The sequence below is a fragment of the Haliotis rubra genome, unplaced genomic scaffold (genome assembly GCF_003918875.1).
Source record: "Haliotis rubra isolate DU_JTF1 unplaced genomic scaffold, ASM391887v1 Scf267, whole genome shotgun sequence".
NCBI classification, from domain to species: Eukaryota; Metazoa; Mollusca; class Gastropoda; order Lepetellida; family Haliotidae; genus Haliotis; species Haliotis rubra.
In genome coordinates, this window is record NW_025766747.1 from 388,483 (window position 1) to 413,274 (window position 24,792).

At 44.3% G+C, this 24,792-nt stretch overlaps 1 protein-coding gene across 5 annotated transcripts in view; it reads right to left on the minus strand.

Moving 5' to 3' along the window:
• LOC124280395 (galactocerebrosidase-like) overlaps nt 1-24,792 on the minus strand; it is a 65,779-nt gene that overhangs the window by 14,806 nt on the left and 26,181 nt on the right. For 4 of the 5 annotated variants that reach the window (XM_046716300.1, XM_046716298.1, XM_046716302.1 and 1 more), the window contains 4 exons: nt 3,841-3,879; nt 2,188-2,318; nt 1,377-1,494; nt 94-131 (listed from right to left, as the gene is read on the minus strand). In XM_046716300.1, coding sequence (XP_046572256.1) covers nt 94-131; nt 1,377-1,494; nt 2,188-2,318; nt 3,841-3,879 — 326 coding nt within the window. Of the gene's footprint in view, nt 1-93; nt 132-1,376; nt 1,495-2,187; nt 2,319-3,840; nt 3,880-15,710; nt 15,745-24,792 lie in introns of all 5 variants that reach the window. The other variant, XM_046716301.1, reaches the window with a different exon arrangement.

Consider the following 24,792-nt stretch of genomic DNA (forward strand, 5'->3'; position numbering starts at 1 on the left):
ATAAAAGGTGCCACTGTTTTCCATTATATGAAAATGGTGTCATAGTGAATTGTGACTGCAGTTAAGAAATGCTACCAGCTTGATTCCACCTACCTTGTTAAATAGCGGTCAACATAGTTTTCATTTAATACCTGAAACAATGAGTTATTGGTTTAAGAGTCATGAAAAGAACAAGATGAAATGATCTAGAGAGTATCCATCAGAAGTAAATGTACCCACTTGTGTGGTAGTGATTCCTTAAACAAATGCTAGGTCACTGATTGATTTCACACTAGAGCAAGATTTCCACTAATCTATCATTTTTTCAAGCTGCAACAGACTGACTCACCCTGGCCCAGATCCACCTCTCCTGCTTATAGTTAAGGTAAATGGAACTCACCCTGACCCAGATCCATCTCTCCCCCTTACAGTTAAGGTAAATGGAACTCACCCTGACCCAGATCCATCTCTCCCCCTTACAGTTAAGGAAAATGGAACTCACCCTGACCCAGATCCATCTCTCCCCCTTACAGTTAAGGAAAATGGAACTCACCCTGACCCAGATCCATCTCTCCCCCTTACAGTTAAGGTAAATGACCCAGATCCACTCACCCTCACCCTGACCCAGATCCATCTCTCCCCCTTACAGTTAAGGAAAATGGAACTCACCCTGACCCAGATCCATCTCTCCCCCTTACAGTTAAGGTAAACTGAACTCACCCTGACCCAGATCCATCTCTCCCCCTTACAGTTAAGGTAAATGGAACTCACCCTGACCCAGATCCATCTCTCCCCCTTACAGTTAAGGAAAATGGAACTCACCCTGACCCAGATCCATCTCTCCCCCTTACAGTTACAGTTAAGATCCATCTCTCCCCTTACAGTTAAAAATGGAACTCACCCTGACCCAGATCCATCTCTCCCCTTACAGTTAAGGTAAATGGAAGATCTCTCTCCCCCTTACAGTTAAGGAAAATGGAACTCACCCTGACCCAGATCCATCTCTCCCCCTTACAGTTAAGGAAAATGGAACTCACCCTGACCCAGATCCATCTCTCCCCCTTACAGTTAAGGTAAATGGAACTCACCCTGACCCAGATCCATCTCTCCCCCTTACAGTTAAGAAAATGGAACTCACCCTGGCCCAGATCCATCTCTCCCCCTTATAGTTAAGGTAAATGGAACTCACCCTGACCCAGATCCATCTCTTCCCCCTATAGTTAAGGTAAACTGAACTCACCCTGGCCCAGATCCATCTCTTCCCCTTATAGTTAAGGTAAACGGAACTCACCATTCCCCAGATCCATCTCTCCCCCTTATAGTTAAGGTAAACAGAACTCATCCTGGCACACATCCATTTCTTTCCCTCACTGCTGTTGAATGTGTTTGAGACTCACCCTGGCCCAGAGTCCACCTCCCCTTGCATTGTTATAGGCGCTGTAGTCTTCTGATGCCCACAGCAGTTTGCCAGTCTTCAGTGCTGCTAAAGGTGTGGCCTTCCTTGGGTAGTGAACTCTAAAACACACAAATGTACAAAAAGTAAGGTCAAGGATCATGCAACTTAAAAGCTCTTTTTCTGTTTTGTTGTTGTTTGTTTCTTGTTTAACAATGCACTCAGCAATATACTAGCTACATGGGTGCAGTCTGTAAATAATCAAATTTGACCAGCCAATCCAGTGTTCAACGTCTTGAGCATTGATCTACACAATTGGGATCAATGAAATGTGTCAACCAAGTCAGGGAGCCTGACTACCCAATCCTGTTATTTCAAGAAAGTACAGCCAAACACATAATCAGTATACCTTGATCTAATATAAATAAATTTGAAACTGAAGTTTCCCTTGGGAAGTTGTGTTTCTACACCAATGCTTTCACAAACAATTCAATGTAAAATATATCGGCTCGCCACTTAGGCCACCATACACAGCTCTACTTTAAACGTGTGTAAATCCGACAGCCAGATGATAGTTATATTTCAACATTGTTAATATGTCTGCCGGATGAAACGTATATTTCCTAACGTAAGTAAATTTGGGAAATACTGTTCCATCGTGTGGTGTATATTGATGCATGATGTTATGGATGAGGAACACAGGACAAGCTGCTTCACGTACACAACGGCTGTCTCCACCTCATCAATACATGGCAGCTACTAGCAGCTCAGTTTATGAAACATGTGTCCTGTCAGAAGGACCATCAGAGTTTTACCCAATAACGTCCACAGCCGAGGCCAGATCTGGATCTTTTAGGATGTCATTCTCTATGCCCCACGCTCCATTGTCTCCTGCCACAATACCCACATGGGAGAACCCATGTACATCAAGTTCCTGTCTCAACCTCTGGTAAACAAATAACATATCATGACATTGCGTAGACATACAACTTTTAAGTCTAAGCTTTGTGTGGGGCCCCAAAAGTTCTTTTTTAAGGTAACTTCCTTAAAGGTCACATGCAACCAAAAAATCAAACATAATTAAAACACAATTATCACTTATTCATGACATATAATATACATTGCTGGTTATGAAAAAACATATAAACAAAATTATAAGCGTACAATCGCAAATCAAAAGTGCAATATTGTGTACTTGGGTTTACTTCCCAAGAAACAAGCAGCCGGGATACCAAACCCAGTCAGAGCGGGTGGGTGTGCACTCAAGTGTAACGGCTGGTTCATTTGCAGATGCCGTCACGGCTCATTGTGTGTGTATATATAGAGATGTTGGGTTTTGTAAATACATGCTCATTTTTTGTGTATAACATTTTGCAATCAACAGACATCATAACATGTCATGTGTACAAGTATCACACCTGCCTGTCTGTGTAATTACATAATGTGACAGAGACCGAACTCGGGCCATAAATCAATGCGTTTTGTTTATGGTGTATAGCCCGATAGGTGTTAAGTTCAAATTGCATGTGGTCAGTGATAGCAGCTGTGTATTGAATATTGTCATTAGCAGACAGGCAGGCAGACACACAGGTGTCAATAAAACAAGACATTGAGTTTTGTCTGTGACAACGACATATCTATATCACAGTAAGAAATTCTGTCAACGCTAAATAATGACATTGCTTTTAAGTATCGAACTGAGAAAGTGACTCGGTAAGCAGAACGTGTGGTGAAATAGATAAATGAAATTATATAAACAGTTAATTTACTGTCATAACAGGCTCCGCCTGTGAGATATCAACAAAACATTAGAAAAATAGCTCACACCAAAGCCTTCACCGAGTATTCACCGGACAACCCGCTTCCAAGCTGCGCGAACCTATTTCACTGCGCACGTGCTATGAGCTTAGTCCAGCTGTTGAAACCAGCGTTCCCGAAAAGTCAGGGGAAAATTAGTGAATCGTTTGAACTAAGATTTCGCACGGTTTTTTTCATCGCGTTATTTTTCAACTTTATAAGTTGAATTTGCATTTTTGACGATTTGTTTCGGTAAATCCATACCGAAAGGTATCAGAATCTGCAAAGTTGTGTTTTACGTTGCATGTGACCTTTAACAATTTAGGGAGTCCAGGTTTTCTTATGAAAAGATCAGAATGTCTCCTATTTGTTATGGTTAGAAGGCATATGCTTTGAAATGGACATTTGTTTATGCTGAATTGATATGACTTGATTAAATTTGAGAAAACATCTACAATACACTTTCATTAAGGTTCTATGTTTGTATGAGGAAGAGGCAATATAGTTTGATAAGCCATTTTGTAAGTTTAACTTGAAGTCACAAAAGCGGAAGGTATCCAAAGTAGTATCATTATACCTTTGCATTAATAGCTTCAGTATCGGACACTGGTTATTGTAGGCGTTCATGAATAAACCCAGTATCAAAGGTTACTGTGACACGTGGTACTTACCTTAATGTATGTGGTGTTACAAGCTCGTTCATTCCATACCTGCAGTAGAACCATTCATTAAGAGAGCATTTGATACTTAATGCATCTGAATAGGATCACCATTATTCAAACCCAATGGATATGCCTGTTTCCTTAGTAGCTCCATACCCCAATGTAATCTATGGACATGTGGTGGATATCTCAGGCTCCTTAGTGGATCCATACCCAGATGTAATCTGTGGTCAGGTTGTGGATATCTAAACTCCCTAGTGGCTCCATACCCCGATATATACTATCTATGGACATGTGGTGGATATCTCAGGCTCCTTAGTGGATCCATACCCAGATGTAATCTGTGGTCAGGTTGTGGATATCTAAACTCCCTAGTGGCTCCATACCCCGATATAATCTATATATGGTCAGGTTGTGGATTCCCTAGTGGCTCCATACCCCGATGTAATCTATGGTCAGGTTGTGGATATCTCAGGCTGCCTAGTGGCTCCATACCCCGATATAATCTATGGTCAGGTTCTGAATGTCCCAGGCTCCCTAGTGGCTCCATACCCCAATATAATCTATATATGGTCAGGTTGTGGATATCTCAGGCTCCCTAGTGGCTCCATACCCCGATATAATCTATGGTCAGGTTCTGGATGTCCCAGGCTCCCTAGTGGCTCCATACCCGCATATAATATATGGTCAGGTTGTGGATATCTTAGGGCCTGTTCGATTATTGCGAAACTGGTTTTGGTTTCTGAAACTGGTTTCCCCTGTTATAAACGAGTGTCTAGTTTCGGATATATGGTTTCAAAGTGAAACTAGTTTCTAGTTTTATAAACGAGTGGATGGTTTCACCATCCGGTTTCAAAATCGATACAAACTAAATGTCTCAGCTATTATATACAAAGCAGCAAAAGAAACGTCAGTTTGGAATTTTCCTTCGCAGAAACGGATAACTGTAAACTCATTTAATGTTTTGATTGTATATTTTTGACAACATCTCCAACTTGACCTGAGCAAAGACATTCCTTCCCAAACTCAGAATGGAACCCAGGAAATGGTCTCAAAAACGCAACCTGATCTCGGAGTTGGTACAGTGTTCTCCATGTTTTTCATGCAACTCATGCTGCACGTGCTGTTCACAAGGACCAGCCCTATAAAATGCACCCCCAAACCTGGTTGAAACATTCACATTACAACGTTAGCAGGATGGCCCTTCTCATCACAGCTCAGAGGAACCAGGCGCTAGGAAGACTTGAAGATGGCCACACTGCACAAGCCGTTGCCAATCACTCCCAGGTCAATGTTCGGACCATCTACAGGCTGCAGCAACGTTTCCGGGCCACCAACACCACAAATGATCGCCCCCGTACTGGCAGACCAAGGGTGACCAAACGACGACAAGACCGCCATATTGTACAACAGCATGTACAGAATCCCTTCATGCAGGCATCCGAAACAGCACGCCAGACAGTGGGAACACACGGAAGACCAGTCAGTACTGATACAGTACGCCGACGTCTTAACAGCGGGAACCTCCATTGCCGTAGACCTTACAGGGGTCTACTGTTTGCCCTACAACACCAAAACTGGTGATACAGGCAATGGAGAACTGTTCTGTGGATGAGAGTCGGTACTGCGTATAAACTGCAGATGGCAGAACAAGAATATGGCTACGACGTGGCCAGCGTTACTCAGACCAATGTGTTATGGAAAGAGACTCATGGGGAGGTGCAAGCATCATGGTATGGGGTGGAATAGGCCTGAACCAATGAGTGGGTCCTGTGGTGTTCTGGAACCTTGGTCCAGGGAGAGGAGGCGGCATCACAGTGGTGCGCTATGTACATCGACCAAGCTCTCAGACCCAACGTCATACCACATTTCGCATGTCACTGGAACAAGATTTTCCAGCATGATAACACCCGGGCCCATACTGCCAGAGCTACACGGGACTTCCTTCAGCAGAACGGTGTCAACATTATGCAGTGGCCAGCCCTTAGTCCTGATTCAAACCCAGTTGAACATCTTTGGGATGAAATTCAGAGGAGACTGAATCATGTCATACCAAGGCCGAACACAGCCGATTTATTGTGCCAGGCCTTTCTCAGAGTGTGGTTCAAGGTGCCAATGGCCTTCATCAATCGATTGGTGCACTCCATGTATAGATGCTGTGCTGTAGTTATTGCCGCTCGTCGTGGTCACACTAGCTACTGAAGTCAAGGGTCTGAATGACCTGCAAACATTCACGTAATGTCTTGAAATTGTGCTGAGTTATTCATTGATGTGTCAAGATATTGTACACAAAAAATGTAATTTTCTGAGTAAAATTGATATTTTATACTTATCCTGACTCATGCTATTTTGCTTGTCTTCTTCTCCTTGCGAATGTTAGTGGAACACTTGAAACCCCTTTTTGAAGATCCCTTCAAAAAAGCAGATGTAAAATCACTACACACCAAGAGTTATCTCCCTTCCCAGTTTTGGCGGGAAACGGCGCCACCCGTCTCGCAGCTCCTCACTCTCTCCATATTTCAAGCCCGACACTTAGATTTGCTGGGAAATCCAAAAGTGCCTTGAGGGGAGGTTGGGAGGGCTGATCTCATGAGTCAGGATAAGTATAAAATATCAATTTTACTCAGAAAATTACATATTTTTCCTTATCCTGACTCATGCTATTTTGCTTGTAGAATCCCATGGATTTGGTGGTGGGTCATGCCACTTCTGGATTCCAAGTTTGGTGATTTACGTCCTGCATACCCCCCTATGGGAACTTCATGGTAGCACTGTTAATTTACTGCTAGGTTCTGTTGCTGCTGCCCTTGCTTCCAGCTTTCTCTGATGGGGGGACCACAACTTGTCAACTTTTGGTCCTTTCTTCTGTTAACATTATGTGTGGATTTGAGCAACTCCATCTCTTGATGCATGCATCAAGTGGAGAAGCGACCCTTCTTATGTACGAGTACGTCCTTACAAGTACAGGGTCTATCACTCATGCTGGTCTGTCTTAGACGTGCACATGGACTCTAAAGCTCTAACTCCCCAGAGTGTTGGCTTTTGCAAGTCACGTGATAAAGGGCGAGAGACTGTCTCAGCGCCTCTGTGGAACTGTCAGTTGTTGCGCTACAACAAGAGGTCCGAACTGGTGAATACAGGAGACGTCCTCGGTGGCGATGTCTCTCAGGTAGTGGTTGGCAAACACCATGTCTGATTTCCAGAAGCAGCCCTCCATTATCGTAGTGATGGAGCAGTTTCCATGTAGAGCGAGTGTTGACGCCAGAGCTCTAACTTCATTTGGATTGGAGGCTCATGGAGGATCAAGTCCTGCTGCTTTATAGGCCCTTAGGATGACAGCTCTCATCCATATTGATATCGTTGTGCGAGAGATCTCTGTAGGTGTCTCTGCCGATATAGGGATGAAAAGGCACTTGAATTTTCGTCTCCTGGTCCTAGACCTTTGTAGGTAGACTTTTAATGCTCTTACTGGGCACAAGGATAGGTCCTGTGTATCCTGAGGCCCAAGGACTGATGATAATGCTGGGATGTGGAACTGTCTGTCAGGTTGACCTGGTAGTTGATTCTTTGCTATAAAGTCCCATCTTAGTCCCATATGTACGATGTTGTGTTGCGCATCAAATCGTGTCCCTTCAAAGTCCAGAGCATGTATTTCCGACATCCGTGCTGCTGTTGCGAAGGCAATCAGGAATAGAGTTTTCTGTGTCAAGAACTCATAAGATGTCCTATCTAATGGTTCATAAGCGTCACTGGTACGATGCTGTAGAACTATATTGAGGTCCCAAGCCGGAGCTTTAAATCTCTGTTGTTGGTCCTCCAATTTGAAGGATCGTAGTAAGGCCAGTATCTCGGGTACCTTAGTCAGTTTTACACTCGTCCTCATGGTGATAACTGAGCTCAATGCCGCTAGGTATGTTGAGAGTGTTGAACCTTTTAACCGATTTGTTTGTTTTAGATGACAAAGACAGTTCGCCACTTGAGGGTGTGTCGCTTTCATGGCTGTGAAGCCCTTCCTCAAAGCATAGGTCTCAAAACTTTGCCACTTGTCGTCATACAAGTTGCAGGTTGATTTGCGTAAAGCTAGCGTGACCGCTTTTGCTGCCCTGGCGGAGTATCCTCTCTCATTCAAGCAAGCCTTGATACGGTCCATGCGTGTAGGCGGAACACTGTGGGGTTCCCATGTGCTTGCTTGGTGTGCGGATGTACTAGCAAGTTCGTCCACACTGGTAGTTGCAGTTGAGGAGGTCCTAGTTCTTGTATGAGAATGGGACCCCCCCCCCCCCGGCCAATAAGGTGCGACCAAAATCAGTTGCAGGTTATTACAGCTGGAGGGGGGAACGCGTAAGCGTTTAGTCCTTCCCAAGAGATGCTCAGAGCATCTGTTGCCCATGCTCGTGGATCTGGTATTGGAGAGACGAATGTTGCCAGTTGATTGTTGAATCTTGTGGCGAACAAGTCTATGAGCGGAGCTCCCATCTGTTGTATGATCTGTTTAAAGATCTGTGGATGTAGCATCCATTCTGTTGGGGATGGTTGTGTTGGACGAGATAGTGCGTCTGCTATCACATTCTTGGCTCCTGGAATGTGGCATGCTTTTATGTGGATGTTCAGATCGTCCGTTATGCTGAACAGATGAAAGAAAAGGTCCAGAAGGTTCGCCGACCTTGTCGATCCTTGTTTGTTTATGTAGAACGCCACTGTGGAGTTGTCCGTATGTACCATCAGATGAGCATTTTTTTAGAATGCTGGTCCAGTAGAGTATGGCGTTTATGACTGCTTTCATTTCTAGCATGTTGATATGCAGACTTTTCTCCTGTAACGTCCATTTCCCAGCTGACACTTCGTTGTCGAGGCGCTCCCCATCCCTGAAGAGATGCGTCCCACGTAGAGATGAGTTTTGCACTCGGCTCTGCTAAGTAGGTCCCTCCGCAACCATTCGATCTCAGAGTCCACCATAGTAGATATGGTTTTAGTCTGTCCGGAAGTCCGAAGGGGTCCGGATCGTCCAGATGGGCATTCACGAAGACCTGTAGTGGGCGTAGTTGTAGTCTCCCTCTGCGCGTCATGTCCTGTGCTGACGTGAGGAGACCCAACAGGCTTTGCCAATCTCGTAGTGGCCACGGAGAGAGTAGAGCTTGAGATACCATTTGTTGTATCTTCAGCCAACGGTCCTCTGGAACCGCTATGCGGTTTTCTGTTGTGATGAGCCGAATTCCTAGGAACTGCAGGTCCTGTGTAGGCTCTAGTTCCGACTTGAGGAGATTCACTAGCCACCCTAGTTGAGTGAGAAGCCTGATGGTGAAGTATAGTTGTAGTCTGAGATGACTGGGATCTTGATGAGCTTGAATCCCATCATCCAGGTAGAATGCACTGCGTAGACCTCGATGATGTAGGTATGTGATGATGGGCTTCGTCACTCGTGTAAACAACCAGGGGGCCGATGATATTCCAAATGGAAGGACTTTCCATTGGTTAGTGTCGTCTGTCTAGTAGGAATCTTAGGTATTTCCTTGATTCCGGATGTATAGGGATGCGCAAGTATGCGTCCTGTAGATCTATGCTGGCCATATGCTGGCCATGGTCCGACGGACGAACGAGATGTAGTAATGGAGGCAGATGAATCATTCTGAATTTTGCCGGTCTGCGTAGATAATCTCTGTTGAATGTCCTCATGTTGTATATAAGTCGGAACTTTTCTTTGGAGTTTTTCTTTGGTACAAGGAAAACTGGGGAGTAGAACCCTGGTGAGATCTGGTCCTGATCTATCACTTCTATAGCGTCCTTCTCTAGTAGAGATGTGACCGCTTCGCGCAGCCTCTCTATCCGATGGGCAGCGATGTTGAAGCCCTGAGGTCTGTCCGTCAATGGAGAGGCTGCTTGTAGTTGTATTTGATATCCTGCGTGCAGGATGTTGGATACAAATTGGTCCTGAAGAATTCCCCAATTCTCCCAGTAGCGTTGTAGACGTCCACCCACTTGGGAAGGTTGTACAGGAACGGCTGGGGGTGGAAGACTCCAGTCGTTCCGAACCCGTCCTTCATCGTCTAGAGCCTCTGGCACCTCTGGGTGCCCTGCCTTGTCCGGATCGTCCTCTATAGGTCCCGGATGAGCGACGAAAAGAGTCCTTTCCTCCTCTGGAGGTCCCATATTTCTTTTCTCTTGCTCTTTGGATGCCTGCAAATTTAGATTTGCCGGAGTAGCGTTAGGACGCCTGCCTGATGACACTGGCTAGTGTATCAATAGACTTTATCATCATCACCTCCCTGGATTCCTTCGTGACTTCCTTGGCAACCTCGTCAATCTCTCCCGCGAAGACCGATGTTGTAGACCACGGCTCTGTAGAGAGTCTTAGTAAAGCTGCTCGGCTTCCAGTTGCATGAAGACAAAAGTCCCTGTCTTCTGGCAAGCGTCAATGCTGCTGATATGGATGCAAAATGCTCTGACATAAACTGGTGGTCCTTTTTCTGCGTTAGTAAGGCAGAGTTGATCATCCGGTCCTCCTCCGAAGTTGAGTTCCTGAACTTGGAGATGAGCGTCTCATTAATTGCCCTCGATCTGGTAAGTCCGAAGAAGGTCCGCCTGGTCATAGTGTCTATCTGTGCCAGCTTTTTGTCATCAATCTTATAAGATTTGGTCCGAGTCGTTGATGATTTTATAGTTCTCATCTATCTCTGGTGCCTTCATGAAGGGGTCCATATTATGTAGTGAGAACTTCTTTGCGTTGAACTGCGGAATACTTGGGGCCTGGAACTTTGTTGCCTTCCTGAAGGCTGCATCAAGGTGCTCAGGTACGTCCGAGACAGGGTCAATTGGAGGTAGGGTGATGGTGTCCACATCATCATCCGTCAATAGGTACGTGAGTGCTTCATTCTCCTCCTTAGAGGGTGAAGCCAGGTCCAGTCCGTTAGCCATCCAATATTTTATCTCTGAATCAGAAAATATGATTCCGCCATCGTCCTCTTTATCATGTCCAGTTGAATATCGTGAGTGTCCTCCTCGTGCATGAAGATCTGCGCGGAGATCTGCGAGGAGGTTGATGACTTGAGCATGAGAGCCACCTGGCTGTCCATCATGCAAGGTCCTTTCCTCCTCGTGGAGCCTGCGAACCGCTTCCTCCATCAGGTCCATCATCTGTTGGGAGAAATTGCTGCATGAAGGTCCTTCATTGAACGTCTGCGGCTCGACTATAGTGACGGTCTATCGCCGATCTGAGAGGGTAGCGATATGTTCCAAGGATCACTGTGCCTCATGGGTCCTTGATGTCTGCGCCATAAAGGTATCTCGGACGCCTCGCGTAGATAAGGTTGCTGGTCCACGTTACCGTAGCTGAGGCTTTCGTCTTCTTTTAGGCAATACCTCTGGGATGAGGATAGGAGGTTCGTCATATATGCCTATTTCATCAATCGGGACGATCTCAGTACAAAAGGTCCTCAGATTCTGTGATGAGCCCCGGAAGACTTCGATGAAGGCTTAACTGCAGAAGGCTTCTTCTGAGAAGATGATGGTCTCTTCTTCTTAGTATGGGCTGAGGAGTTGTCCAAGTAGACGATCTCTTTCTCAAGGTAATGGCGGACTCTATCCCATGCCCATCTTCCTAAGACGCCTCGGAGATCACTGGAAGGAAGCATCTCGTCCTGACAATAACAAACGGTTCCTTAAAGACTCAGCCGGTTTGGCCATGACTTGCAACAGCCATCTGGATTTATCCTTAGCACGCGTCTAAGCAGAGAAAATTGATAATTATTAAAATCAAAATCTGTTAAATGCTGACAAATATTACAGCGAGAGCTGGAAGTACATGTTGTTGTGCAACTGGGGCACAATAAATGCGGGTCTGCAGCAGAGAACCTAAATTTGCAACGAAAACAGGTTATCATGAAATGTAAACAAACTGAACAATCACGTAAAAACATGAATAAACAGTCAAAATTGATAATAAATTTCAAAGCATATTGTAGAAGGATACTGCCTGAAACCTTATACAGGTAATTTAGAGGGTAATATCTAAGTTAGAAAAGGATATAGTGCCGTGTAGGAGACCCAGGTGCTCTCCCAACCGTCCACTAGAGCGAAGAAGGAGAGAGTGAGGAGCTGGGAGACGAGTGGCGCCGTTTCCCGCCAAAACTGGGAAGGGAGATAACTCTTGGTGAGTAGTGATTTTACGTCTGCTTTTTTTAAGGGACTTCAAAAAGGGGATTCAAGTGTTCCACTAACGTTCGCAAGGAGAAGAAGACAAGCAAAATAGCATTAGTCAGGATAAGGAAAAATAATGTTTTTGATCTGCTTATTATGTCCATTTCTGTAATGATTTGATTGCAGTGCCTCTCTGATTTTGAATTCGTACTGACATTTTATTTTGCTGCTGAGTATATATGAGGAACGAATTGAATGACAGCATTGCCAAAGGTAATATTTTTGGTCATTTTATCAGGGAATTAACAAATAATAAAGAGATGAGATGCTTTTGGAAGTAAATATTTGCGTATATGTAATTATACTGTTACAAGTAATTATATGTATACAAGTTACATAAAATAGTCATGTTCAATAGACTGGGGTTTTAAATAATATTTTCAGTTCTCAGTTGATTTTTATCATTATTTTGGTTAGAGAAACTGCTGCTCTATTTTGCCACCAAGGTCTTTTCCGCCATGTTTGTTGTGAGAGAACACGAAACCGAAACTGTGAAACCTGCCTCTGAGATGGTTTTGAAGTTTCAGAACCCAGTTTTAGGTTTCGACATAAACGAGTGCATGGTTTTCCAGAAACCAAAACCGGTTTAGCACAATCGAATAGGCTCTAAGAAACCCCAGTGGTTCTATACCCTGATAAAATCTATGGTCTGGTTGTGGATATCTAAGTGGCTCCATACCCCGATGTAATCTATGGTGAGGTTGGGGATATCCCAGGCTCCCTAAGTGAGTGGCTCCATACCAGATGTCATCTATGGTCAAGTTGAGACTCCTGAGTGGCTCAATACCCGATGTGATCTTTGGACAGGTTGAGACCTTTAAGTGGCTCCATACTCCAATATAATCTATGGTCAGGTTTTGGATATCCCAGGCTCCCTAGTGGCTCCATACCCCGACATAATCTATGGTCAGGTTGAGACACCTTAGTGGCTCCTCTATGGTCAGGTTGTGGATATCTCAGGCCCTCTAGTGGCTCCATACGCCGATACAATCTATGGTCAGGTTGTGGACATCTCAGGCTCCCTTGTGGTTCCATAACCCGACATAATCAATGGTCAGGTTGTGGATATCTAAAACTCCCTAGTGGCTCCATACCCCGATATAATCTATGGTCAGAGTGTGGATATCTAAGACTCCCTAGTGGATCCATACCCCGATATAATCTATGGTCAGATTGTGGTTATCTCAGGCTCCCTAGTGGCTCCATACCCCGATATAATCAATGGTCAGGTTGTGGATATTTAAGACTCCCTAGTAGATCCATACCCCGATATAATTTATGGTCAGGTTGTGGATATCTTAGGCTCCCTAGTGGATCCATACCCTGATATAATCAATGGTCAGGTTGTGGATATCTAAGACTCCCTAGTGGATCCATACCCCGATATAATTTAAGGTCAGATTGTGGATATCTCAGGCTCCCTAGTGGCTCCATACCCCGATATAATCTATGGTCAGGTTGTGGATATCTAAGGCTCCCTAGTGGATCTATACCCCGATATAATCTATGGTCAGGTTGTGGATATCCAAAACTCCCTAGTGGCTCCATACCCCGATATAATCTATGGTCAGGTTGTGGATATCCCAGGCTCCTTAGTGGTTCCATACCTGATGTAATCTATGGACAGGTTGAGACTCCTTAGTGGTTCCATACCCCAATATAATCTATGGTCAGGTTGCGGATATCCAAGGCTCCCAAGTGGCTCCATACCCCGATATAATCTATGGACAGGTTTAGACTCCTTAGTAGCTCCATACCCCGATATAATCTATGGTCAGGTTGTGGATATCTCAGGCTCCCTAGTGGCTCCATACCATGATATAATCTATGGTCAGGTTGTGGATATCCAAAACACCCTAGTGGCTCCATACCCCGATATAATCAATGGTCAGGTTGTGGATATCTCAGGCTCCCTAGTGGCTCCATACCCCGATATAATCTATGGTCAGGTTGTGGATATCTAAAACTCCCTAGTGGCACCATACCCCGATATAATCAAGGGTGAGGTTGTGGATATCTAAACTCCCTAGTGGCTCCATACCCCGATATAATTTATGGTCACGCTGTGGATATCTAAGACTCCCTAGTGTCTCCATACCCTGATATAATCTATGGTCAGGTTGAGGATATCTCGGGCTCCCTAGTGGATTCATACCCCGATATAATCTATGGTCAGATTGTGGATATCTCAGGCTCCCTAGTGTCTCCATACCCCGATATAATCAATGGTGAGGTTGTGGATATCCAAAACTCCCTAATGGCTACATACCCCGATATAATCTATGGTCAGATTGTGGATATCCCAAACTCATTAGTGGATCCATACCCCGATATAATCTATGGTCAGATTGTGGCTATCTCAGGCTCCCTAGTGGCTCCATACCCTGATATAATCAATGGTCAGGTTGTGGATATCTAAAACTCCCTAGTGGCTCCATACCCCGATATAATCTATTGTCAAGTTGTGGATATCTAATACTCCCTAGTGTCTCCATACCCCGATATAATCTATGGTCAGGTTGTGGATATCTAAAACTCCCTAGTGGCTCCATACCCCGATATAATCAATGGTCAGGTTGTGGATATCTAAACTCCCTAGTGGCTCCATACCCCGATATAATCTATGGTCAGGTTGTGGATATCCCAGGCTCCCAAGTGGCTCCATACCCCGACATAATCTATGGTCAGGTTGAGACACCTTAGTGGCTCCACACCCGATGTAATCTATGGACAGGTTGAGACTCCCTAGTGGCTCCATACCCGACGTGATCTTTGGAAAGGTGGAGACCTTTTAGTGGCTCCATACCCCAGTATAATCTATGGTCAGGTTGTGGATATCCCAGGCTCCCAAGTGGCTCCATACCACGACATAATCAATGGTCAGGTTGAGACTCCTTAGTGGCTCCATACCCGATGTAATCTATGGTCAGGTTGAGACTCATTAGTGGCTCCATACCCCGACATAATAAATGGACAGGTTGTGGATATCTCAGGCTCCCTATTGGCTCCATACCCCGATATAATCAATGGTCAGGTTGTGGATATCCAAAACTCCCTAGTGGCTCCATACCCCGATATAATCTATGGTCAGGTTGTGGATATCACAGGCTCCTTAGTGGCTCCATACCTGATGTAATCTATGGACAGGTTGAAACTTTTTGGTGGCTCCATACCCCAATATAATCAATGGTCAGGTTGTGGATATCTAAGACTCCCTAGTGGCTCCGAACCCCGACATAATCTATGGTCGGGTTGTGGATATCTCAGGCTCCCTAGTAGATCCATAACCCGATATAATTTATGGTCAGGTTGTGGATATCTTAGGCTCCCTAGTGGATCAATACCCCGATATAATTTATGGTCATATTGTGGATATCTAAGACTCCTTAGTGGATCCATACCCCGATATAATTTATGGTCAGATTGTGAATATCTTAGGCTCCCAAGTGGCTCCATACCCCGATATAATCTATGGTCAGGTTGTGGATATCTAAAACTCCCTAGTGGATCCATACCCCGATATAATTTATGGTCAGGTTGTGGATATCTCAGGCTACCAAGTGGCTCCATACCCTGATAAAATCTATGGTCTGGTTGTGGATATTTAAGACTCCCTAGTGGCTCCATATCCTGATATATTCTATGGTCAGATTGTGGATATCTCAGGCTCCCTAGTGACTCCATACCCCGATATAATCTATGGTCAGGTTGTGGATATCTAAACTCCCTAGTGGCTCCATACCCCGATATAATTTATGGTCAGGTTGTGGATATCTAAGACTCCTAGTGGCTCCATACCCTGATATAATCTATGGTCAGGTTCTGGATATCTCGGGCTCCCTAGTGGCTCCATACCCCGATATAATCAATGGTCAGATTGTGGATATCTCAGGCTCCCTAGTGGCTCTATACCCCGATATAATCAATGGTGAGGTTGTGGATATCTAAAACTCCCTAGTGGCTCCATACCCTGATATAATCTATGGTCAGGTTGGGGATATCTAAGACTCCCTAGTGGATCCATACCCCGATATAGTTTATGGTCAGGTTGTGGTTATCTCAGGCTCCCTAGTGGCTCCATACCCCGATATAATCAATGGTCAGGTTGTGGATATCTAAGACTCCCTAGTAGATCCATAACCCGATATAATTTATGGTCAGGTTGTGGATATCTTAGGCTCCCTAGTGGATCAATACCCCGATATAATTTATGGTCAGATTGTGGATATCTAAGACTCCCTAGTGGATCCATACCCCGATATAATTTATGGTCAGATTGTGGATATCTTAGGCTCCCAAGAGGCTCCATACCCCGATATAATCTATGGTCAGGTTGTGGATATCTAAAACTCCCTAGTGGATCCATACCCCGATATAATTTATGGTCAGGTTGTGGATATCTCAGGCTACCTAGTGGCTCCATACCCTGATAAAATCTATGGTCTGGTTGTGGATATCTAAGACTCCCTAGTGGATCCATACCCCGATATAATTTATGGTCAGATTGTGGATATCTCAGGCTCCCTAGTGGTTCCATACCCCAATATAATCTATGGTCAGGTTGAGGATATCTAAGACTCCCTAGTGAATCCATACCCCGATATAATTTATGGTCAGATTGTGGATATCTCAGGCTCCCTAGTGACTCCATATCCCGATATAATCAATGGTCAGGTTGTGGATATTTAAAACTCCTTAGTGGCTCCATACCCCGATATAATCTATGGTCAGGTTGTGGATATCCCAGGCTCCTTAGTGGCTCCATACCTGATGTAATCTATGGGCAGGTTGAAACTTTTTAGTGGCTCCATACCCCAAAATAATCTATGGTCAGGTTGTGGATATCCAAGGCTCCCAAGTGGCTCCATACCTCGACATAATCTATGGACAGGTTTAGACTCCTTAGTGGCTCCATATCCTGATATATTCTATGGTCAGGTTGTGGATATCTCAGGCTCCCTAGTGGATCAATACCCCGATATAATTTATGGTCATATTGTGGATATCTAAGACTCCTTAGTGGATCCATACCCCGATATAATTTATGGTCAGATTGTGAATATCTTAGGCTCCCAAGTGGCTCCATACCCCATATAATCTATGGTCAGGTTGTGGATATCTAAAACTCCTAGTGGATCCATACCCGATATAATTTATGGTCAGGTTGTGGATATCTCAGGCTACCAAGTGGCTCCATACCCTGATAAAATCTATGGTCTGGTTGTGGATATTTAAGACTCCCTAGTGGCTCCATATCCTGATATATTCTATGGTCAGATTGTGGATATCTCAGGCTCCTAGTGACTCCATACCCCGATATAATCTATGGTCAGGTTGTGGATATCTAAACTCCCTAGTGGCTCCATACCCCGATATAATTTATGGTCAGGTTGTGGATATCTAAGACTTCCTAGTGGCTCCATACCCTGATATAATCTATGGTCAGGTTCTGGATATCTCGGGCTCCCTAGTGGCTCCATACCCCGATATAATCAATGGTCAGATTGTGGATATCTCAGGCTCCCTAGTGGCTCTATACCCCGATATAATCAATGGTGAGGTTGTGGATATCTAAAACTCCCTAGTGGCTCCATACCCTGATATAATCTATGGTCAGGTTGTGGATATCTAAGACTCCCTAGTGGATCCATACCCCGATATAGTTTATGGTCAGGTTGTGGTTATCTCAGGCTCCCTAGTGGCTCCATACCCCGATATAATCAATGGTCAGGTTGTGGATATCTAAGACTCCCTAGTAGATCCATAACCCGATATAATTTATGGTCAGGTTGTGGATATCTTAGGCTCCCTAGTGGATCAATACCCCGATATAATTTATGGTCAGATTGTGGATATCTAAGACTCCCTAGTGGATCCATACCCCGATATAATTTATGGTCAGATTGTGGATATCTTAGGCTCCCAAGAGGCTCCATACCCCGATATAATCTATGGTCAGGTTGTGGATATCTAAAACTCCCTAGTGGATCCATACCCCGATATAATTTATGGTCAGGTTGTGGATATCTCAGGCTACCTAGTGGCTCCATACCCTGATAAAATCTATGGTCTGGTTGTGGATATCTAAGACTCCCTAGTGGATCCATACCCCGATAATTTATGGTCAGATTGTGGATATCTCAGGCTCCTAGTGGTTCCATACCCCAATATAATCTATGGTCAGGTTGAGGATATCTAAGACTCCTAGTGAATCCATACCCCGATATAATTTATGGTCAGATTGTGGATATCTCAGGCTCCCTAGTGACTCCATATCCCGATATAATCAATGGTCAGGTTGTGGATATTTTAAACTCCTTAGTGGCTCCATACCCCGATATAATCTATGGTCAGGTTGTGGATATCCCAGGCTCCTTAGTGGCTCCATACCTGATGTAATCTATGGGCAGGTTGAAACTTTTTAGTGGCTCCATACCCCAAAATAATCTATGGTCAGGTTGTGGATATCCAAGGCTCCCAAGTGGCTCCATACCCCGACATAATCTATGGACAGGTTTAGACTCCTTAGTGGCTCCATATCCTGATATATTCTATGGTCAGGTTGTGGATATCTCAGGCTCCCTAGTGGATCAATACCCCGATATAATTTATGGTCATATTGTGGATATCTAAGACTCCTTAGTGGATCCATACCCCGATATAATTTATGGTCAGATTGTGAATATCTTAGGCTCCCAAGTGGCTCCATACCCCGATATAATCTATGGTCAGGTTGTGGATATCTAAAACTCCCTAGTGGATCCATACCCCGATATAATTTATGGTCAGGTTGTGGATATCTCAGGCTACCAAGTGGCTCCATACCCTGATAAAATCTATGGTCTGGTTGTGGATATTTAAGACTCCCTAGTGGCTCCATATCCTGATATATTCTATGGTCAGATTGTGGATATCTCAGGCTCCCTAGTGACTCCATACCCCGATATAATCTATGGTCAGGTTGTGGATAAGTTAACTCCCTAGTGGCTCCATACCCCGATATAATTTATGGTCAGGTTGTGGATATCTAAGACTTCCTAGTGGCTCCATACCCTGATATAATCTATGGTCAGGTTCTGGATATCTCGGGCTCCCTAGTGGCTCCATACCCCGATATAATCAATGGTCAGATTGTGGATATCTCAGGCTCCCTAGTGGCTCTATACCCCGATATAATCAATGCTGAGGTTGTGGATATCTAAAACTCCCTAGTGGCTCCATACCCTGATATAATCTATGGTCAGGTTGTGGATATCTAAGACTCCCTAGTGGATCCATACCCCGATATAGTTTATGGTCAGGTTGTGGTTATCTCAGGCTCCCTAGTGGCTCCATACCCCGATATAATCAATGGTCAGGTTGTGGATATCTAAGACTCCCTAGTAGATCCATAACCCGATATAATTTATGGTCAGGTTGTGGATATCTTAGACTCCTTAGTGGATCAATACCCGATATAATTTATGGTCAGATTGTGGATATCTAAGACTCCCTAGTGGATCCATACCCGATATAATTTATGGTCAGATTGTGGATATCTTAGGCTCCCAAGAGGCTCCATACCCCGATATAATCTATGGTCAGGTTGTGGATATCTAAAACTCCCTAGTGGATCCATACCCCGATATAATTTATGGTCAGGTTGTGGATATCTCAGGCTACCTAGTGGCTCCATACCCTGATAAAATCTATGGTCTGGTTGTGGATATCTAAGACTCCCTAGTGGATCCATACCCCGATATAATTTATGGTCAGATTGTGGATATCTCAGGCTCCCTAGTGGTTCCATACCCCAATATAATCTATGGTCAGGTTGAGGATATCTAAGACTCCCTAGTGAATCCATACCCCGATATAATTTATGGTCAGATTGTGGATATCTCAGGCTCCCTAGTGACTCCATATCCCGATATAATCAATGGTCAGGTTGTGGATATTTAAAACTCCTTAGTGGCTCCATACCCCGATATAATCTATGGTCAGGTTGTGGATATCCCAGGCTCCTTAGTGGCTCCATACCTGATGTAATCTATGGGCAGGTTGAAACTTTTTAGTTGCTCCATACCCCAAAATAATCTATGGTCAGGTTGTGGATATCCAAGGCTCCCAAGTGGCTCCATACCCCGACATAATCTATGGACAGGTTTAGACTCCTTAGTGGCTCCATATCCTGATATATTCTATGGTCAGGTTGTGGATATCTCAGGCTCCCTAGTGACTCCATACCCCGATATAATCAATGGTCAGGTTGTGGATATCTAAACTCCCTAGTGGCTCCATACCCCGATATAATCTATGGTCAGGTTGTGGATATCTCAGGCTCCCTAGTGACTCCATACCCCGATATAATCAATGGTCAGGTTGTGGATATCTAAAACTCCCTAGTGGCTCTATACCCCGATATAATCAAATACCAGCGCCTTGAGCATGCACTAGTGCGTGAATATGTGCTCTATATAAATATCCTATAATAAAATAATAATGGTCAGGTTGTGGATATCTAAAACTCCCAAGTGTCTCCATACCCTGATATAATCTATGGTCAGGTTGGGGATATCTAAGACTCCCTAGTGACTCCCTACCCTGATATAATCTATGGTCAGGTTGTGGATATCTCAGGCTCCCTAGTGACTCCATACCCTGATATAATCTATGGTCAGGTTGTGGATATCTAAGACTCCCTAGTGACTCCCTACCCTGATATAATCTATGGTCAGGTTGTGGATATCTCAGGCTCACTAGTGACTCCATACAATTTGATATAATGATATAATCAATGGTCAGGTTGTGCATATCTAAACTCCCTAGTGGCTCCCTACCCGATATAATCTATGGTCAGGTTGTGGATATCTAAACTCCCTAGTGGCTCCATACCCGATATATTCAATGGTCAGGTTGTGGATATCTAAACTCCCTAGTGGCTCCATACCCCCTATATGGGATATATAATCTATGGTCAGGTTGTGGATATCTAAGACTCCCTAGTGGCTCCATATCCGGATATAATTTATGGTCAGGTTGTGGATATCTAAGACTCCTAGTGACTCCCTACCCTGATATAATCTATGGTCAGGTTGTGGATATCTCAGGCTCCTAGTGGCTCCATACGCCCGATACAATCTATGGTCAGGTTGTGGACATCTCAGGCTCCTTGTGGCTCCATAACCCGACATAATCAATGGTCAGGTTGTGGATATCTAAAAACTCCCTAGTGGCTCCATACCCCGATATAATCTATGGTCAGGTTGTGGATATCTAAGACTCCCTAGTGGATCCATACCCTGATATAGTTTATGGTCAGGTTGTGGTTATCTCAGGCTCCCTAGTGGCTCCATACCCGATATATAATCAATGGTCAGGTTGTGGATATCTAAACTCCCTAGTGGCTCCATACCCCGATATAATCTATGGTCAGGTTGTGGATATCTCAGGCTCCCTAGTGACTCCATACCCCGATATAATCAATGGTCAGGTTGTGGATATCTAAAACTCCCTAGTGGCTCTATACCCGATATAATCAATGGTCAGATACCTTAGGTCTTGAGGATCCATGCACTATAATCTATGGTCAGGGTTGTGGATATCTAAGCTCCCAAGTGGATCCATACCCGATATAATTTATGGTCAGGTTGTGGATATCTAAGGCTCCCTAGTGGCTCCATACCCGATATAATAATGGTCAGGTTGTGGATATCTAAGACTCCCCTAGTGACTCCATACCCTGATATAATTTATGGTCAGGTTGTGGATATCTCAGGCTCCCTAGTGGCTCCATACCCCCGATATAATCTATGGTCAGGTTGTGGATATCTAAGACTCCTAGTGAATCCATACCCTGATATAATTTATGGTCAGGTTGTGGATATCTCAGGCTCCCCTAGTGACTCCATACCCTGATATAATCAATGGTCAGGTTGTGATATTGTAAACTCCTCCCCTAGTGGCTCCCATATAATCAATGGTCATACCCCGATATAATCTATGGTCAGGTTGTGGATATCCCAGGCCCTTAGTGGCTCCATACCTGATATAATCTATGGTCAGGTTGTGGATATCTCCAAACTCCAAAATGGCTCCATCAGGGTTGATATAATCTATGGCTCCAGGTTGTGGATATCTATGGACTTTAGACTCCTTAGTGGCTCCATATCCTGATATATTCTATGGTCAGGTTGTGGATATCTAAGACTCCCTAGTGACTCCATACCCCGATATAATCAATGGTCAGGTTGTGGATATCTCAGGCTCCCTAGTGGCTCCATACCCCGATATAATCTATGGTCAGGTTGTGGATATCTCAGGCTCCCTAGTGACTCCATACCCCGATATAATCAATGGTCAGGTTGTGGATATCTAAAACTCCCTAGTGGCTCTATACCCCGATATAATCAAATACCAGCTCCTTGAGCATGCACTAGTGCGTGAATATGTGCGCTATATAAATATCCTATAATAAAATAATAATGGTCAGGTTGTGGATATCTAAAACTCCATAGTGTCTCCATACCCCGATATAATCTATGGTCAGGTTGGGGATATCTAAGACTCCCTAGTGACTCCCTACCCTGATATAATCTATGGTCAGGTTGTGGATATCTCAGGCTCCCTAGTGACTCCATACCCTGATATAATCTATGGTCAGGTTGTGGATATCTAAGACTCCCTAGTGACTCCCTACCCTGATATAATCTATGGTCAGGTTGTGGATATCTCAGGCTCACTAGTGACTCCATACCCTGATATAATCAATGGTCAGGTTGTGCATATCTAAACTCCCTAGTGGCTCCCTACCCCGATATAATCTATGGTCAGGTTGTGGATATCTAAACTCCCTAGTGGCTCCATACCCCGATATATTCAATGGTCAGGTTGTGGATATCTAAACTCCCTAGTGGCTCCATACCCCGATATAATCTATGGTCAGGTTGTGGATATCTAAGACTCCCTAGTGGCTCCATATCCGGATATAATTTATGGTCAGGTTGTGGATATCCAAGACTCCCTAGTGACTCCCTACCCTGATATAATCTATGGTCAGGTTGTGGATATCTCAGGCTCCCTAGTGGCTCCATACTCCGATACAATCTATGGTCAGGTTGTGGACATGTCAGGCTCCCTTGTGGCTCCATAACCCGACATAATCAATGGTCAGGTTGCGGATATCTAAAACTCCCTAGTGGCTCCATACCCCGATATAATCTATGGTCAGGTTGTGGATATCTAAGACTCCCTAGTGGATCCATACCCCGATATAGTTTATGGTCAGGTTGTGGTTATCTCAGGCTCCCTAGTGGCTCCATACCCCGATATAATCAATGGTCAGGTTGTGGATATCTAAACTCCCTAGTGGCTCCATACCCCGATATAATCTATGGTCAGGTTGTGGATATCTCAGGCTCCCTAGTGACTCCATACCCCGATATAATCAATGGTCAGGTTGTGGATATCTAAAACTCCCTAGTGGCTCTATACCCCGATATAATCAAATACCAGCCTTGAGCATGCACTAGTGCGTGAATATGTGCGCTATATAAATATCCTATAATAAAATAATAATGGTCAGGTTGTGGATATCTAAAACTCCATAGTGTCTCCATACCCCGATATAATCTATGGTCAGATTGTGGATATCTAAGACTCCCTAGTGACTCCCTACCCTGATATAATCTATGGTCAGGTTGTGGATATCTCAGGCTCCCTAGTGACTCCATACCCCGATATAATCTATGGTCAGGTTGTGGATATCTAAGACTCCCTAGTGACTCCCTACCCTGATATAATCTATGGTCAGGTTGTGGATATCTCAGGCTCACTAGTGACTCCATACCCTGATATAATCAATGGTCAGGTTGTGCATATCTAAACTCCCTAGTGGCTCCCTACCCCGATATAATCTATGGTCAGGTTGTGGATATCTAAACTCCCTAGTGGCTCCATACCCCGATATATTCAATGGTCAGGTTGTGGATATCTAAACTCCCTAGTGGCTCCATACCCCGATATAATCTATGGTCAGGTTGTGGATATCTAAGACTCCCTAGTGGCTCCATATCCGGATATAATTTATGGTCAGGTTGTCGATATCTAAGACTCCCTAGTGACTCCCTACCCTGATATAATCTATGGTCAGGTTGTGGATATCTCAGGCTCCCTAGTGGCTCCATACGCCGATACAATCTATGGTCAGGTTGTGGATATCTCAGGCTCCCTAGTGACTCCATACCCTGATATAATCAATGGTCAGGTTGTGGATATCTAAAACTCCCTAGTGGCTCTATACCCCGATATAATCAAATACCAGCTCCTTGAGCATGCACTAGTGCGTGAATATGTGCGCTATATAAATATCCTATAATAAAATAATAATGGTCAGGTTGTGGATATCTAAAACTCCATAGTGTCTCCATACCCCGATATAATCTATGGTCAGATTGTGGATATCTAAGACTCCCTAGTGACTCCCTACCCTGATATAATCTATGGTCAGGTTGTGGATATCTCAGGCTCCCTAGTGACTCCATACCCCGATATAATCTATGGTCAGGTTGTGGATATCTAAGACTCCCTAGTGACTCCCTACCCTGATATAATCTATGGTCAGGTTGTGGATATCTCAGGCTCCCTAGTGACTCCATACCCTGATATAATAAATGGTCAGGTTGTGCATATCTAAACTCCCTAGTGGCTCCCTACCCCGATATAATCTATGGTCAGGTTGTGGATATCTAAACTCCCTAGTGGCTCCATACCCCGATATATTCAATGGTC